This window comes from Haliaeetus leucocephalus, unplaced genomic scaffold, assembly GCF_000737465.1.
Source record: "Haliaeetus leucocephalus isolate CR32 unplaced genomic scaffold, Haliaeetus_leucocephalus-4.0 Scaffold110, whole genome shotgun sequence".
Taxonomy (NCBI): Eukaryota; Metazoa; Chordata; class Aves; order Accipitriformes; family Accipitridae; genus Haliaeetus; species Haliaeetus leucocephalus.
The window spans coordinates 1906258-1921499 of record NW_010972546.1 but is presented as its reverse complement, the minus strand read 5'-3'; the positions used below and the strand labels follow the sequence as shown (position 1 = coordinate 1921499).

The 15242-nt window shown below is 51.6% G+C and overlaps 1 protein-coding gene across 4 annotated transcripts; it reads right to left on the bottom strand.

Annotated features, from left to right (window-relative positions):
- Positions 1-1817: 1817 nt before the first annotated feature.
- Positions 1818-11883, bottom strand: ORMDL3 (ORMDL sphingolipid biosynthesis regulator 3). 4 transcript variants are annotated; one of them, XM_010585554.1, is made up of 4 exons: positions 11803-11883; positions 6924-7130; positions 5229-5380; positions 1818-5091 (listed from the first exon to the last, which is right to left on the bottom strand). In XM_010585554.1, exons 2-4 carry the CDS (start codon positions 7095-7097, stop codon positions 4956-4958), a joined length of 462 nt encoding a protein of 153 aa, XP_010583856.1. In that variant the 5' UTR covers positions 7098-7130; positions 11803-11883; the 3' UTR covers positions 1818-4955. The 4 variants fall into 4 exon arrangements, with proteins under 4 accessions (XP_010583856.1, XP_010583857.1, XP_010583854.1 ...); XM_010585555.1 differs by having other exon boundaries at positions 6924-7124; positions 11803-11859; XM_010585552.1 differs by lacking the exon at positions 11803-11883 and adding an exon at positions 10220-10416.
- Between the last annotated feature and the right edge of the window lie 3359 nt (positions 11884-15242).

Sequence of the window (15242 nt, the reverse complement as noted above, 5' to 3'; positions counted from 1 at the left end):
ATGTATCATTCCTATAAGATTTGTTTGATTTCTAGGGTGGTTCTGGTTTTCCTTTATACTTCTGATCTGTTTGGATGAGGAACAGTGTGTTCTGGTTTAGGTGGATTTCACTAAACCTGTGAGAAAGCTAAATAATTGGGTGTGGTGTAGACAAGGGGACAGTATTACATTTCTGGAGGTACTTTTATTAACTTGTCTTGATGGGTGATACACATGCATTCACATGCTCTATGGCTTCTTAGTAGCAGAGGGTTTGTGTGACTCACTGGTGCGCTGCGCTGCAAAGGGATCCATGCAGGGGGCTGCAAGCTCTTTGCTTCACTGCAGTCAATCACTTGGTGGGCTTGGAATTGCCATATAGTATTCATTTGCTGTGCTTGTTTAAAAGCAAAACCTGTCCATGTAAAAATTCAGGGAATCAAACACAAGTTTTTACATGAATACTTACTTTATTAGTTCTTCTTAGAATACTGTACAAAGGAGTAATAAAAATATTCACACTTTATTTTAGAAAGTTCTCTACATGAGACTTCTGTATACACAGCAAAAAGAAGGGCTACTGGAAAAAAACCCAAAAACTTTGTACAATGTCAGAATGTTCCATTAAAAAAAAAAACCAACTAATTTAGCTCACTTAAACTGATCCAAGGAGGATACGTATACACAAACACTTGCATGCTTAAAAGATATTATAGGCAATGATAAAGCAATGTTAAGTCACAATGAGAAATAATGTGTTAATAATGGTAACCAGCTGCTGTTCCCTTTTCAAGGGCCAGTACCATGTTTCTATTGAAACAAACAAAAAATTAAACAATGATTAAAAAAAAAATACTTGGGAATTAAGTAGCACTAGATGTCAGGTTCTCTTTTTTTGTTTTTTTTTTTTTAAAGGCTTTTTCCTGCAAAGAGTTGGACTGCACAACATCCTGTTAGCCATGTTAAATGAATCATAAGACAGGATCCCTAATTCAGAAGCATCAGGCTGTTAGTACTTGATTGTTTTCTGACTTTCCTGGTGCAGTGACTGCCACGGTGTGTGAATACATGCGCGGTCTTGCCAGTGCCTTAGAAGAGGCTTTGCCAAGGACAAGACGGGGCAGAGGGATGGCTTTTGCCAGTGCCTGTGAACCATTCAAGTGGTGGTTTTCAAAAGCTCTTCTCCTTTGGCATTCATTGCAGAACAAAAAAGAAAAGCATTTTAAGTACCTAGTTATCCAGTAATTGTTTCTCAGTCACAGGACAGAGCCCACCTTTAATTTTCCAGCTGACTTTTGTCTTAGTCACTATACAGGAAGCCAATGCAACTTTGGGAGGAAAATCTGTCAAGTGTGATGTGATCAAAATCCCATTTAAAATCAATAACAATCAATTATCTCCTTCACACAGGTACTTGGAGAAAATTCTACAGTCTAAAAGAATTAATGGACAGTCTTTGCACTCACGTTCTGGTTCTCCACGCAAAAGGTAGGCTTCACCCTCGGATCACTGCTATGCTAGCTGCAAGTACACATCTGAAGATCCCTCATCCTGCCCATGCTGTCCCGATCTCTCTTTTCTCAGAAATTAGTTATCCCATGAGAGTTTTAGTGTTTTGACTATGCTCTTTTAACTTGTGTGTGTGCAAGATGAGCCTTTGAGTGCTGAACTCACTTCTACGTGAATTTAACAAACACAAATGAACTAGAAGTGGTTTCAGTACCGAGTTCCAGGAGACTCGGAACTGTGTCCATTATTTCCACACCACTGCAGCAGTGGTTTCCAAGCGGAAACTTAGTCAAGTGCTGCTAGTTCCTGTGACACCAACAGGAAGGAGCCGTGCAACTGGTGTGTGACCAGCAGTACCCAAAACTCCTTCACTTAAAACTGCCTCAGGTACACCTAGCAAGTAGCAATTGCTACTGTTGTTTAATTACAATTAACTTATGGCTTCTTTTCTATTTTTTATTAATTCTGATACCTACCCTTAAGATGGAATCTTAAGGAAGATACTATCAGATGTATAATTGTTCAAGTAATTATTAATCTTATGTAGATACCCAACACACCACATATTAACATGAAATCTTTCTTCAACTCTCTCACTTCTTTCCATATTTCTACAGTTTTCATTTATGTTTCCCTTGACTGGATTAACTGTATGAATCCAAGTTAACTTCAGATATTCTGTGGCAAAAATGCTATCCCTGTGTTGTAAAGAATGTCATTTGCCATATAACACATATCTGTGTAATGGCTATTTTAATAATTTCGGTGTGAACAAGGTAAATCAGAAAAGCTTACTATTATAAATAAGGAAAACCTGCCTTTTTGAGAAGTTTATAATCGTATTCTGTTTTACAGTTGATCTTTAATTTAACAAAACAGAATCAGATGTCCGTAGTGTCAGTTAACAGCACAAATAACATGTTCAGACCCTCAGCTGTTGCAATGCCAAGGCCTTCAAGGAAACTGTGTGAAATGCTGTACTTCACTGAGAAGAGCTGGCTCCTGCCTTCAATTTATACTTACACTAAAAATATCAAAACTGCTTTGACTTTGTGTAATGTGTATATACTTGGAAATAATCAGCCTATGTCTGTCTATATAGGAGTAATGTTTTTAAGCATATAGTGACTGTTCCTGTTGCAAAAAAGTTGATGTTTTTCCCCTGGTATTCTACCAAAATAAATGAATAGTTTTCCTTCCTCTGGAGATTTACCATTGGCATGTAAGTTGTGTCTGTGGGCAGACATTCAGATCTGTTAAGCAACATACAGTCTGCATTGTGGATACAGCCTTAGCCATCCTGTTAAGGACAGATGCTACAGCTCTGAGGGCAGTGGCCTTTCCATAAGCATTCTGGGCATTGACGCTGTTGATTCCTTAGTCATTTCAAAGGTACTTAGCTGATTTGATGAAATATCTCTATTTTGAAAACTTTTTTTTTTTCCCAAAAGTCATTGTCTAGTAGCTTAAAGAGTACATTTGCTTTAGGGTATATAGTACCTTAACTAAAGCAGCAGTCCTTATGTTGTGGTGGTTAAAAGGCTTAACCCCCTCATCAAATAAATTGCATATCTGTCAAACTCTCGCTGGCCAACAGCACTCGGGTATCAAGCCAGACTCCTCTTCCTACCTTCTTGAAAACTTCATTTCACTTAAAATATTTCCACTTTCCAAACATACTAGGTAATGATTCTCTAGGTATTCCAGCAGCCCTCTGAGGTACACTAAATGCTTTTCCCTTCTCTGCAGCAGTCCAATAGTAAGTCTGAGATAGAGAAGTAAAGCACCTTGCCTAAAAGTATGCATGGAGTAGTACTGATCTTATATGCAAACCTGAAGTTCCCCTATCCATGTCCTATGCTCAGACCATCAAACAGAACTCAACAATATCCACTATGACCTCTAAAGCGAGAATTGGCTAGTGCAGGAACAAAAATAGCATATTTAAAATGTTTATACCGTTGTCAAAAGTGAGACAATATAAGCACTAAGACAACAGAAATACAGGCTTTCATGAAGTTTACAGGGGAAGCATGAGGAAAACCACATTTCATCTGGCACACAACCCAAAGGAAAAAACGACTATTTTGAACAGTAGAAAGCTGTCTCGGCCAGGAAATCTAAACCTGCAAACCTACTTTATTTAGGTGGTAACTTTATGGGAAAAAGGCTCAACTTTGTTTCTGTACTAAATAATCTATTATCAGTGATGTATTGCATCCTTTTGTTGGTCAATTCAGTCTGCTGCTGATGCTGCTCGTTAGCATTGCTCTCCTGCAGCTCCGTCACCCTTGCAGTGATCACCTGAGGGCTCAGGGGATGCTGCTGCAGCACTTGTGCGTGGAGCTGAGTGACAGACTTCCAGGTAAGCCGGAAATCAAACACTCGCTTGCCTTGAGACAGATACTGAATTAAGTCCATGGTTAACTGGAGAACTGGCAAATCCCAGTAACACATACACGGACTTAAGAGACCAAGGAGCTGGACTGAGGAGAAAAATTCAAAATATAGTCACTAACTGATTATAGCAAGCAGCCATCCATTTCTCATTTGGCCCATGCCTATCAGTCTTCAGCTCCTCCCATGCTTGTGCAGTCTCCATGTACCAAGTAGCTCAGTGGCATTTGTTGTTGATTATTAAAATGACCTGCACCCCAGCCCTTAATCCAAATGCTGTGCTGCCTGAGTGCTCGGAGTGCCCTTTAAAATTAGTGGTTTGGGGCGGGGAGCAGAGTTACCCAGACAGATTCTGGTACAAGCTGAAAATAACAAGTATGATTTAGGATCTGTTGACCTTATCCCTGAACCACACGAATGGTACCGTAGAAAACTGAAAGCTTTGTCAAATTGCAGGTCATTCCTTCCTGTACTGTTTTTAGTAAAAGAACTGCCTTTCTCAATGGTGTAAAAGACTGCAAAATAAAAATCTGTCATTCTTTTCCCCCTCCCACTCCCCTGCCCAAAAATGGAACTCAGACCCCAAAACAATCAAGTATTGGGAAAGCTTGGCTGTATCCCTTTGAATTTCCCCCACATATCGCTTAAAGCACCTAGCTTCAGAAAGGGAAATATATTTTAAAGTGCATTTACCACAGCAATAGTACCAGCACTAAAAGCTTTTCCCCTCATCCCTAGTCTCATCATTCAACGTCTGGGATAGATGACAATCTCCCCAGAATTCACCCTCTTTGTACCTTGAAGTCTCAGTGTATCTGCATCTATTTATGACACTGGAATAAAAGAAATCCAGTGTCATGCATCCTGCTCTGCACTAAACTCTACTCTGGAGCTTGTTTAGGTTTATTGGGCATGAGGATCCAGCATGCGGTATATGTCTATTGGATACTGCATTTAAACAGCCGCTGTGAAATTATATCCCAGTGTGCGTGGGGGTGAGGAAATGGGGCTAGAGAGAAGGAACTTCCACCTCTCCCCTGCTCCTCTTCCATTTGCTCCAGCCACGCAGTTCAGTACTTGTTGATCCCAAAGATCCGCACTCCATGAAACTGAGGCAGTTTGGGGATCAGGACGCTCATAAGGGAGATGGTGTTGATTATGAAGTGTATCCGGTCATACTTTGTGTAAAAGCTGGTTAGAAAGTACCTGGAAAGGAGGGGAACAGAGAGAGGGGGAAACTGAATTACAGCGCTTCACGTTTTTGTTTCCCAGGACATGACATGCAGCAGAAGCGGTGATCAGTACAGGTGCATGAGGCAGCTCAGCTGCCCCGAAGTACTCACAGGACAATGGGCATGATGGTCAGGAACTTGCGCGACGCTGTGAACTGCACGCCGTAGTCCATCTGCTCCCAGTGCGTGAGCAGCCGAGCCTTCCCCTGGTCCGGAGTCTCAAAAGGAGTTCCTTTCACGGTATGTAGGAAGATATACATACTCTGTAGCAAATACAAAGCCAGTGTGAAGCACACGGAGTGTTCCCTACACCCCTCGCCACGCCACCAGAAATCTTCAGCTTCAGCAAGAACAGCACCGTTGTGGGAGCTTGCACCAGCACGCTGTCCCGCTAGAGGGATGCATCGTCGCTGCTGCAAAACGCGCTGGAACGCGCAGCAGCTAACGAAGCAGTGAGAGCTGGGGAGGAAGGCCGCTAGCTGGTGCTAGCTCAGGCTTGGCTGTTACACGTGAGGCCTCTCGTTCAGCTCCTGGGCATAAGCCAAGAAGGTGGTTGCATGATTATAGCCCTCAGATCTCTGGGATCAGGAGATTAGCGTGGACTCACTCTACCGTACAACAGCAATGCTAAATGCTTTCTGAAAAAGCGCTGGTAGAGCTGTGGGCAGTGAGGGTCTGTTACTGCTTTGATTATGAGTTAAGCTCTTGAAGTGGAACACAAGTCACAGATAAACAGCAAGTGTCTGGCTACATCATGTGTCTTTTAAGTATAGCCATTGCTGGCCTTTAAACTCCTTTCTGTTCCCAGGAGCTAATTGTTTAAGCTGCCAGAGAAGGGGAAGGAGCTGGATGAAAAGCAGGCAGCTTGTGAACTGAGCCCTGAGCAGCTCTGGTTGGTGGTTTTGTGGGTTTGTTTTTGTTTGTTTGTTTGTTTTTTCCCCCACTGGAGATGTGAATAATGTTAGTATGAGGGTCCCCAAATCAGGGTATCATTTTTGTCTCTGTAATATTCTCAGGCTGAGATGTTATTTAAAATAAAGGATACAAAAATGATTGCTGCATCTCTGAAGTATTTTGTCCTATGCCTGAGGGTGAGGGGCTGCGGAGAGGGCTGCTCCTCGGCTCTAGGACCCAAGCATGCCAAGACTTGTGCAGTGGGATGGTGCAGAAGTGAGCAGTTAAACACAGCAGCTTCTGGCATCACAGTGAGCCCAGGTCAGGTGCCCTGCATCCCCAGAACGTGCATCTGTTGTCGTGTGCTGTGCTTAGCTGTGCACCCTTAGCACAGCACTCTGACACCCGTTCATTTGGGTACCTGATCCTTAGAAGGGGAGAATCTGTTCCTGGACTAATCTTTTACTTTAAGCAGAACAAAGTTTGCAGTTTAATCTTGGTGTGGTTTTTGTTTTTTTTTTTTTTTTTTTTTTAACTGAGGCCAATTCAGATTGTATCAACCTAAGTGAAAGCTGTCCTGCCAGCTTCTGTGGCCTGTCACAGCTGTTCCTCTGTTAAGGGGGACATGACAAAGGTACCTACCCTGCAGGCAAATGAATTCATTGTCCCCTCTGAGCAGCCTCACCACGTTTGCTGTCTCATCAGTACCTAGGTTGGATTTAAATATGTGACCTAGAGGCAAAGGTGCAGTCTGAGGGGTGGAGGTTGAGTAACTTGCCCTGCGTCTTTGGAAATACAGAAAGGAATTGCTTCAACAAGAATCCTACTAGATGGCTCTAAGAAGAACAGCTGGTGCTGAGAGGTTACCTCTCCATGCCCTGGGAAGTCAAGCCAGCCATGCTGTTCCCTTACCATGTTGTGAATGATGTTGGTAAGAGTCCAAACCACAGGGACGCTAAAGAAGGGGATGCTCAGGAGTACGACGTGCAGCAGGCCAATTCCAAGGACGTAGGACAACCAGATGCCCCGGCTGTTCATGACACGGGTGTTGGGATTCACCTCGCTGTGTGCTGTTCCCACATTCATGTTGGCTCCTGCGTCAAGTGGGCACCCCTGAAACTAAAGCAGAGTCAGGTCAGTAGTTGGATTGCGGTAGCCCTCCATCTAAATTACTTAGGTAAGCACAGGGGGGGTAGAGCACCGTCTTGCTGTTAAGTAAACCCGAAATCTGTTGTTTGCTATAAAAATCTCAAGTCAGTTCACTTCTCTGCACCTTATTATCTCCATTTGTAGAGCTGACGTTTCTGAGGGGAAGCTCAATCTGGGAGCTATTGAGATTTGGGAATAATGTGTGGGAAGTCCGTCTGTGACAGCAGCTACTTGTGATCTGCTGAAATGTTTTCCTGGAACCTAGATGTCAAGGTTCAATACCGCGATTGCCTGATAAGACTCAAACAAATACTTTTAAGTGCTTTTTAAGTCATCCTCACAGTGTTAATCATGGAAGCACTCTGCACATGCAGCTTCTTACATGTTTACAGGTTCAGCATACCTTAACTCAAAAAGAGAACAGAAGTATTTGCAGAGTAAAGGCACAGTGGCTCTGTATCAACAGATCTCCTAATTAGTTCTGCACGGCTCTAGAGGCTTGCTGGTCTCCTGGTCTGGCTTACATGTTTTGCCTTCCAATTTAAGACTTACAGTGGGGGGGAAGTAAGAAAAAAAATTCCCCTGCAGGGAAGGAGTGAGATTCTTCTTCAGGAACATAAAAAGTTAGAGATAACAGGAAAAGTGCATTGGGAGGATGTTTCAGTAGCAAGAGCTGCAGAGGAGATGGCTCTTCCCCTACCTGGAAAGAACAGCTGCCGTGTAGGAGGAATAGAGAGAGATGTTTTTCTAAACAATATCATGAAGACAAGGAAGCAAGATAGTGTCATCCTCTCAGAGAGCAAGTCTTTGGTGTGGTGCCCTATAGACAACACAGGTATCGAGTGGCTTTTTGGACTGCCGCGCTGATAGCGGCAGCAGGTATCAGTCAGCTTTAAGGCTTTCTGGGAAGATGAGAGCTCTGGTTTACCTGTTTCCAGGGATTACAGGAAAGAGCACAAATTAGAACTGCTGTAAAGCTGAATATCTTTACACCGAGATCGGGCCAGTTCTTGAGTAAAATCATCTTTGTCTATGTCCCATGGAAGTGTAGTTTCATCAGATAATATGGTCTGTCCCTCTTTGGATGGAGGACCCCAAGGCGAGGGCTGCTTCCTGATGTCTAGCCTTGTGTTTTTGCTGCTTTGGCTCTCACAGCTGGAAGACGGTGTTGCTGTTCTCTCTAGCTCTCAGAGTCTTTGGTCTCAGGAGGCAAATCCGAGCCAGATCTAACATTACGCTCTGTATGCTACTGCCAGCTGTTTCGAGTTCCCTTGCAGAGTGCTGGGCCTGGCTTGTTTCAGAAGCTGGCGCTCTCCCCTGTTCCTGCCCAGGGCTAGGAGACAAAGCAAATGCTTGACTCTGCAGCTCCTGGGACACTTGCTGTAACTTCCAAGTTTCTTTCAACTGCACAGGCAGCTGTTGTTCAGTGTTGCAGGCAGCTGCAGTGAGGCAGGGCTGCTGGCTGAGCTGAACAGATGCTCGCCTACCTCTGCTACCCAGGTGTCAGTCAGGGGGCTTATATCTGGAAAAGGTTTTTGTTAACAGAAAAGAGGCTGCAGGTCTGCAGAATGCTCGTTTTCTTGTCACCCATCTCCTGGGTCAAAGGATATTGGCTCCTGGGTATTCCAGAGGAAAGGCTGAAGCTTGGTCTGGAAGCAGGACTTGGAGCCAGAGTTCAGCACTTCAGTCCTAGCAGGGGGAGCAGCTCCATCCTTAATCTGGTGCAATTCCTCAGGGCTTTCAGAAGGAAATCTAGGGCTTGTGGTGAAGCATGAGTCAAAAAAGTCATATTGTTGCAACAACAACAAAAAAAGCAAACACCCCTGTGGAATGCATAAACAGGAGTGCTGTTTGCCAGACATAGGGAATAATTCTTGTAGATACTGGTAAGGCCTCAGCTAGAATACTGTCCAGTTCTGGGAAGAGCTGGAGGGACTCCAGGGGAGAGCAGTGAGAATAAGCAGAGGTGTAGGAAAACCAGGACCTGCAAGGACAGATTGAAGGAAACGGGTTTGTTTAGTCTAGAGAACGCTGGAGAGAGGCTGAGGAATAGTTCTCAAACATTTAACAGATAGCTGCACTGAGAAGGGAGACACATTGTGCAGTGGAGTTAACTGCACGACTGAGACTCGGAGCAACTGGACAGTGCAGAAGGACTGATGTTGGAATGGACTGCCCGTGGAACATGATTGGTGGTCTCGCTGGAGGCTTTAACATCAAGTTTCATAAACAGTGGAAAAAATTAAGATTCTTCTTTGGAATGGGGGGTTGACCAGGTGGCCTCTTCAGACCCCTCTTTTCTTGAAATGATGCCGTTACCCAAAGGCTGCAGAAGCTAGCAGACCTTCTGCGAGCCCTACAGCTAGAGGTGCACCCTGCCCGTGTTGTAATAAAAGTGGAATTTCCATTTGAGGACAACCACAAGTGTAATTTTCAAAAACTAATGAGCAACTACTACTTGGTCCCCTCTGCAAACAAGGGCAGTTGCAAGCCTGCAGCTGGGTGCAAAGGGTCAAACTTAGAAGCCGTATGTGAAGCAATTCTCTTCCCTGTGCCTCAGTTTCCTTGCTTGTAAAAATGAGGATTAGATGGGTGAAATGCTGGAACATACAAGAGATTAATTCATCCTTGCAGGAGAAATACAGAGGCATCAAGCATTTGGTCCTACGATGACGATAATTCTGCGTGCTTCTCCAGTTGTGTCCTTTCCCACCTTAAAAATATTTAATCTGCGAATCTTTTCCATTTCTGAACTGGTGTCTGCGGCCCTTGCCCAAGCTCTGTGCTCACTTCAGATTGCATGCAGAGCTCTGTACAGTGTTGCAAAAGCCTGGCTGAGGGAGCATGAGCTCTCAAAGCTCCGATCCCTACCCCCATCCCAGATCCCATATTGTTTGCTTTCTGATTTTACACCGGGGATTTGTTCACCTGCAGGAAAAACAAGGCACAACACAACAGCGGGAGGAACTCCAGCTCCCCCCTGGAGCAGTTGGCTGTGAAGCTCTGCTTTCCCACTTGTGCAGCGGTTTTTCAGGACAGAAAAGCTTTTAATGATTCACCAGACTGAGTGTGAAGGTCAGGACTGTGCTGACGTTGGACGGTGTCCGTCCAAGGAGGGGAAAAGTCATAACTGTGGTCAGAGGCAAACAGCGTGCTGTGATGGTGGAGCCGAGCCCTTCCTCTGCCCGATCCTTCACGTCCTGCTCCCGACTCGCTGCTGTGCCAGCTCCCTGTCCATGGCTGTTGGGACTTTTGTTCTGGGGCTCAGAGCAAGCATCGGGGCTGCCAGCTCAGCGTCTGGCATGACAGCATCTCCCCACTTCTGAGGAAAGGGGAAACAAAACAACGTCAGCAGTTTCCCACTCGCTTTGTCATCTATCAGCTGCTGGAGGACCCACAACCTCTGACCACGGCTGTGCCAAGGTGCAGCTCCTTCCCCACCTTTGCTTTTGTCCTCAGAGGAGCGTCACCACCATCTGTTCCCGTCCCCTCGTACTTCAGCAGTGCTCCGACCCCGTCGGCGTTCTCGATGGCAACATCGCCCTTCCCCAGGGTGCCGCAGGATCGCACCCCGTGCCCTCAGCACCCAGTTCTGCCTCAGCCTGTTGCAGGAACTTCATCTGGGCTGGTGAAGGGAAGGAGGGTTGCAGGTGCTTATCTTGGTCGATCTTACTGAGTGTTCCCAGAATGCAGGTGATTATGATCCCACGGAGCCGCCAAGGAGCAGAGATCCCTATCTCTGGCAGCAATAGCGATCACCATCTCCCAAGCAAATAAATATTTTAAACCCTTCTTTGCAAGATGGCATCAGCGTTTGAACCAGAGCGTCGAGTACATCAAAGATGTTAGCAAAGGCGGCTGGGTTTAGAGGCAGCCGATAGGCAAGGGAGAGGTTAGACCAAGATTGTGCTGCTTTGCCTCCTGCTCCAGCCTGGAGTCGCTGACGGACTTTAAGAGGTCTGAGCCCCAGAGCTGCCAGGTTCCTCCTCGGGAAGCCAGGAGGGCCCGGAGCTGGCAGAGGTGACAGGAGAGCAGCGAGGGGTGGCTGCCGAGCAGAAAGTGGGGGCTGCGGCTCCAGGGACTGGACCTGGTGCTGAGAATAAGGATGACGGGGAGCGGCTGGGACTCTACCTCCCTCCTGGCCTTTTTCTGCTAAATTTAGAGGGACCGTTCGGGCAGGCAGGGAGGGAACGCCGCACCCGAGGTTTCTCCGGGCACAGGTGGGTGATCAGCCTCGGGGTCCCGCACCCCAAGACCCGGCGAGGACCTGCACCCCGAGGTGCTGGGGCAGGACCCGCTCCCACCCCCGGGCTCCCCCCGGCCTGACCGTGCACAGCGTGACTGCGGGGACCCCCCCCCCCTTCCCTCCCCCCCCGGAGCTTTCTGGCTCCATCTCAGCAGCTGCTTTTTTGGGGGGCTGGGGTGTGTGTGTGGGGGTGTTTTTCTTTCGGGACAGGTCCCCGCGAAGCACCTTCCCCCGCTCTCCCACCCGCCTCCCCGCGGGCCCGGGGCTCGGCCGCCGCCTGCTCCCGGGGAAGGGGGCGAGGCCTCCCGCTTGGGCCCGCCGGCCTCCGGGCCGGCCCCGTACCCCCGGAGGAGGAGGGGGCCGGGGGAAAAGCCACCGCTCCCGGCCCCCACTCACCGCTGCTCCGTCCGGTTCTGCCCGGCCCGTCTCGGTTCGGCGGGGCCGGGGTTCTCTCCGTCGCGCACCCCGCCGCCCCGCTTGCGCTCCCGGCGGCCACCTCGGTACGGCCCGCCCCGCCACCGCGGAACGCCGGGAGCTGTAGTCCCGGCAGCGCCGAGCACCGGTGCCCGCCCCGGGAGAGGCCGGCCCTGGGCGAGGGTAGGGGGGGGCGGTGGCGGAGCCGGGGCCGAGGTTACCGTGCGGGGCACGGACAGCGAGGGGAGCCGCTTTAGGAACGGGGTGCGACCCTGGGGGGGGTCCTCTGCCCCTCTGCTGCTGGGCTAGTGGCCGGTGGCCTCTCTGGCCACGGCAACCCACTTCAGCTAGCCCCGGGCTGGGGGTCGGGGGGTGTAGGCACCCCACGCTGCACCCTGGGTGGGCTCAGAGCCAGCTGGGTGCTTCCACCCTGCTCGGGGGGGTGGGGGTCTGCCCCCTCCCCTGCCGCTCTTCCCAGCGGAAAACCTCTGTAGCGGGTGTTGTGCAAGCAACCTGGGCAGGCACGGCACAGCGGGCCAAGGTCAGGGGCTGGGAGCACAGGATTCCTGCGCTGGAGCGCGGGGAGGGGGGAAAACCATCTGGCTCTGCTTTTGTTTGCACGACGATCAAAGCTAATAGCGTGGTGCTGCCAGGGCCCCTCAGTGCGCGCAGCCATCTGTGCAGGGCTTTGTGCGCGCCGGCCGTCGCCAGCTCTTCTGCCCCGCAGCGGCAAAGGGTGCAGCGCCGTCACCCAACGCCAAAGACGCTTTGTGCTGCAAACCCCCTGCCTGGAGCTGTGTTGGGGTCCTGGGCCGAGCAGAGCCCCCCGACCCTGTGCGTGGAGCCCGGTGGCGTGGTGCTCCCCGTCTGCCCGTGTCGCACACGCGGCTCTGCCGGTGCCACTCGCGGCCCACCGGCCTCGCACGCCCGCTCCCAGCTCTCCCTGGCCACTCAGCAAAGCCCATCTGGGCGGTTTCAGTTTTGGCCCAGGTGGGTTTGCGGCGCTGCTTTGCACAGAAGAAATCAAGGATTCCCCCGGTGCTCCCTAGAGGTGGGCGCCCCTGCATCTCTGTCCCCGAAGAGCTCCCAGGCTAAGCTGTGGATCCTGACCCTGTCTGGCCTCGGCACCAGCCACGCATCCAGCTCCGGGCCTGAGCCGGCTCTCGGTGGGTGGTTGTGTGCTGGCTGGGCATGGTGAGGGCATGGAGACCTCGCCAGCTGCCAGGGCTGCCTGGGTGCCACACGATGGCACCGTGCTGCTGGGAGGGTACAGGATTGCTTCCCAGAGCCAGAGCTCCCCGGCGGCTGCTCCCAGAGAGCCTTGGGCACGGTGGGGGACGTGCACACGGTTAAAGCAGCTGTAGGGCCACCGATGGATGCCGCGGCTGCTGGCCAGGAGAAGCCAGTCCCTGCCCGGCTTCTCCGGGGTGACCTCACTGGCAGGGCAAGGTGTGGAGATGTCGGCGAGCGGAGGCGAGGGATCCCACCGGAGTGGGGGGTGGCGGGCGAGGTGCGGGGATGCCAGCGTGCGGAGGCGGGGGATCCCGTGGGAGTTGGCCCTGCTTTGCAGGAGAGCCACGCACGCATGGCAGGCTCTATTTTTATCCCCGCTCCTGCCTGACTGAGCAGCTCCCTCTGCACGGTGACATCTAATTTAGCAGCTTCCCCGCACCCTGCTGACTCCGCACGTGAGGGGGAAGCACAATGCGACAGCTATTTTTAAACGCCCATAAATATTAATCCCTCTCAGTGATGCAGCGGGCAGCCTCTCGCTGCCGGTGCGAGCGCGGGGGCGGGGGGACCCGCTCCCTGGGCTCCCCAGACCAGGTTCGCCCACGCAGGGAACCCCAGCACCCGGGTCAGGGGGTTCCCCAAGGGGGGATTTGGCCCCATCCACTGGCCTGCAGCTGCCCGGCCCAGCATTTCCCCCATGCTCAGTGGGGCTGTTCCCATATGGATTCCCAGGCCTCGCTCGCTCCCAGCCTCCCCCTGTGCCGGGGGGCCGTGCTCACCTCCTGCTCTCCTGGGCTGCTGGTCCCGCTGCCTGGTCGATACTGGCTATATTTAGCACCGTGGTGGCAGCAAGAAGCCGGTGTCGGCTATTTTTAGCCAGCCCTGCCGCGGCTGCGGCGGGGAAGGGTCCACGCGGGGTCGTGCTGCACTGCAGGCGCTGGGTTTTTGGGCTGGCGGGTGCCATGTCCCAGCATGTGGGACCCCTGTGGGGCACAGCCCTGGTGCTGCTCCCACTCCCGGGGTCTCTGCCCGCTGCTGTGGTGACCCACTACTTCTCTGGGTCCCAGCAGGAGCTGAGACTTGCCGAAAGCTCAAGCACCCCAAGCCCCTGCCCGCCTCAGCCCCTCGATTCCCACAGGCCCAGTCCTGCAGCGGGTGGCTGTGTCATCTGGAGCTGGCCCCATGCTGCTGCAGTCCCAGCATTGTGCCCACTCTGTGCACAGCTCCTGGCAGTGCTGGGACCAGTGATGGGCAGCATGGGGCTGCTCCACTCCCCAGCCCAGCTGGGAGATGGCAGCGAAGGTGCCCAAAAGCACTGACCGTGGCTCCCCGGCTGCTGCCCACCAGGCTCCTGGCTGCGTCCCAGGCCAGCCCTGCCGAAGTGACCCGGCATCGGGCTTGGCTCAGGTCCCAGCCCCGGTGATGGACAGACCGGCTGGACCATCCTGAGTGCTGGCCCCGTCGGCAGCCCCAGAGCCCCTCCGGATTGACGGCTGCCCCGGCGTGTGCCGACCCTTTGCCGCAGCAAACCCTCGCCGGGTGCAGCACCCTGAGGCGCAGAGCCTGGGGCAGGGGGTGCTCCCGCCGCACCACCATCTTGTCCCTGGACCTGTCTTCTCCTCCTGCCCCCAGCTGGAGGATCAGGGTCTCCCTGGGGAGCGCGGGGGTCCCAGGGGAGTGTCTGGCTCCGGCCCTGCCTGGCTGTGCCTCTCCCGTCAGGTTTTGTTCTCCTGATTGAGCTGAGATCCAGGCCAGGCGCCTGGTAAACGGTTTATCCTCCCTCAGCAGCAGGAGAATGTCAATGTGCAGGGTTGGGCTCTCCCTCCAAGGAGAACCGGGGACGGGCAGCGGGCGGCCAACACCATCCTTGCAGCGGCACGGCAAGGGCACGGCCCTCGGTCCCGTTGCCCGGTGTCCCGTCGGGGCGAGTCCCGGTGCTGGTGGGTTGCGGGGAATAGTCCCGGTGATGCCCCGAGCAGCCCAGGGAGGGGTTGTGTGGGGTCTGTCTGTGTGTGTGGGGTCCGGCCGGGACAGCGGGAACCCTCTCACCCCACTCGGGTGTCCCGGGCTCACTCGGGCCCGGCCCGGCCCGGTAACGGCGACCGCTCTCCATGGTCCTGAGCCGGCCCCGCCGGTGTCCCGGGGGCGACGGGGACCCGCGCAGCGCCGACCCCCTGCCCAGCCCAGCG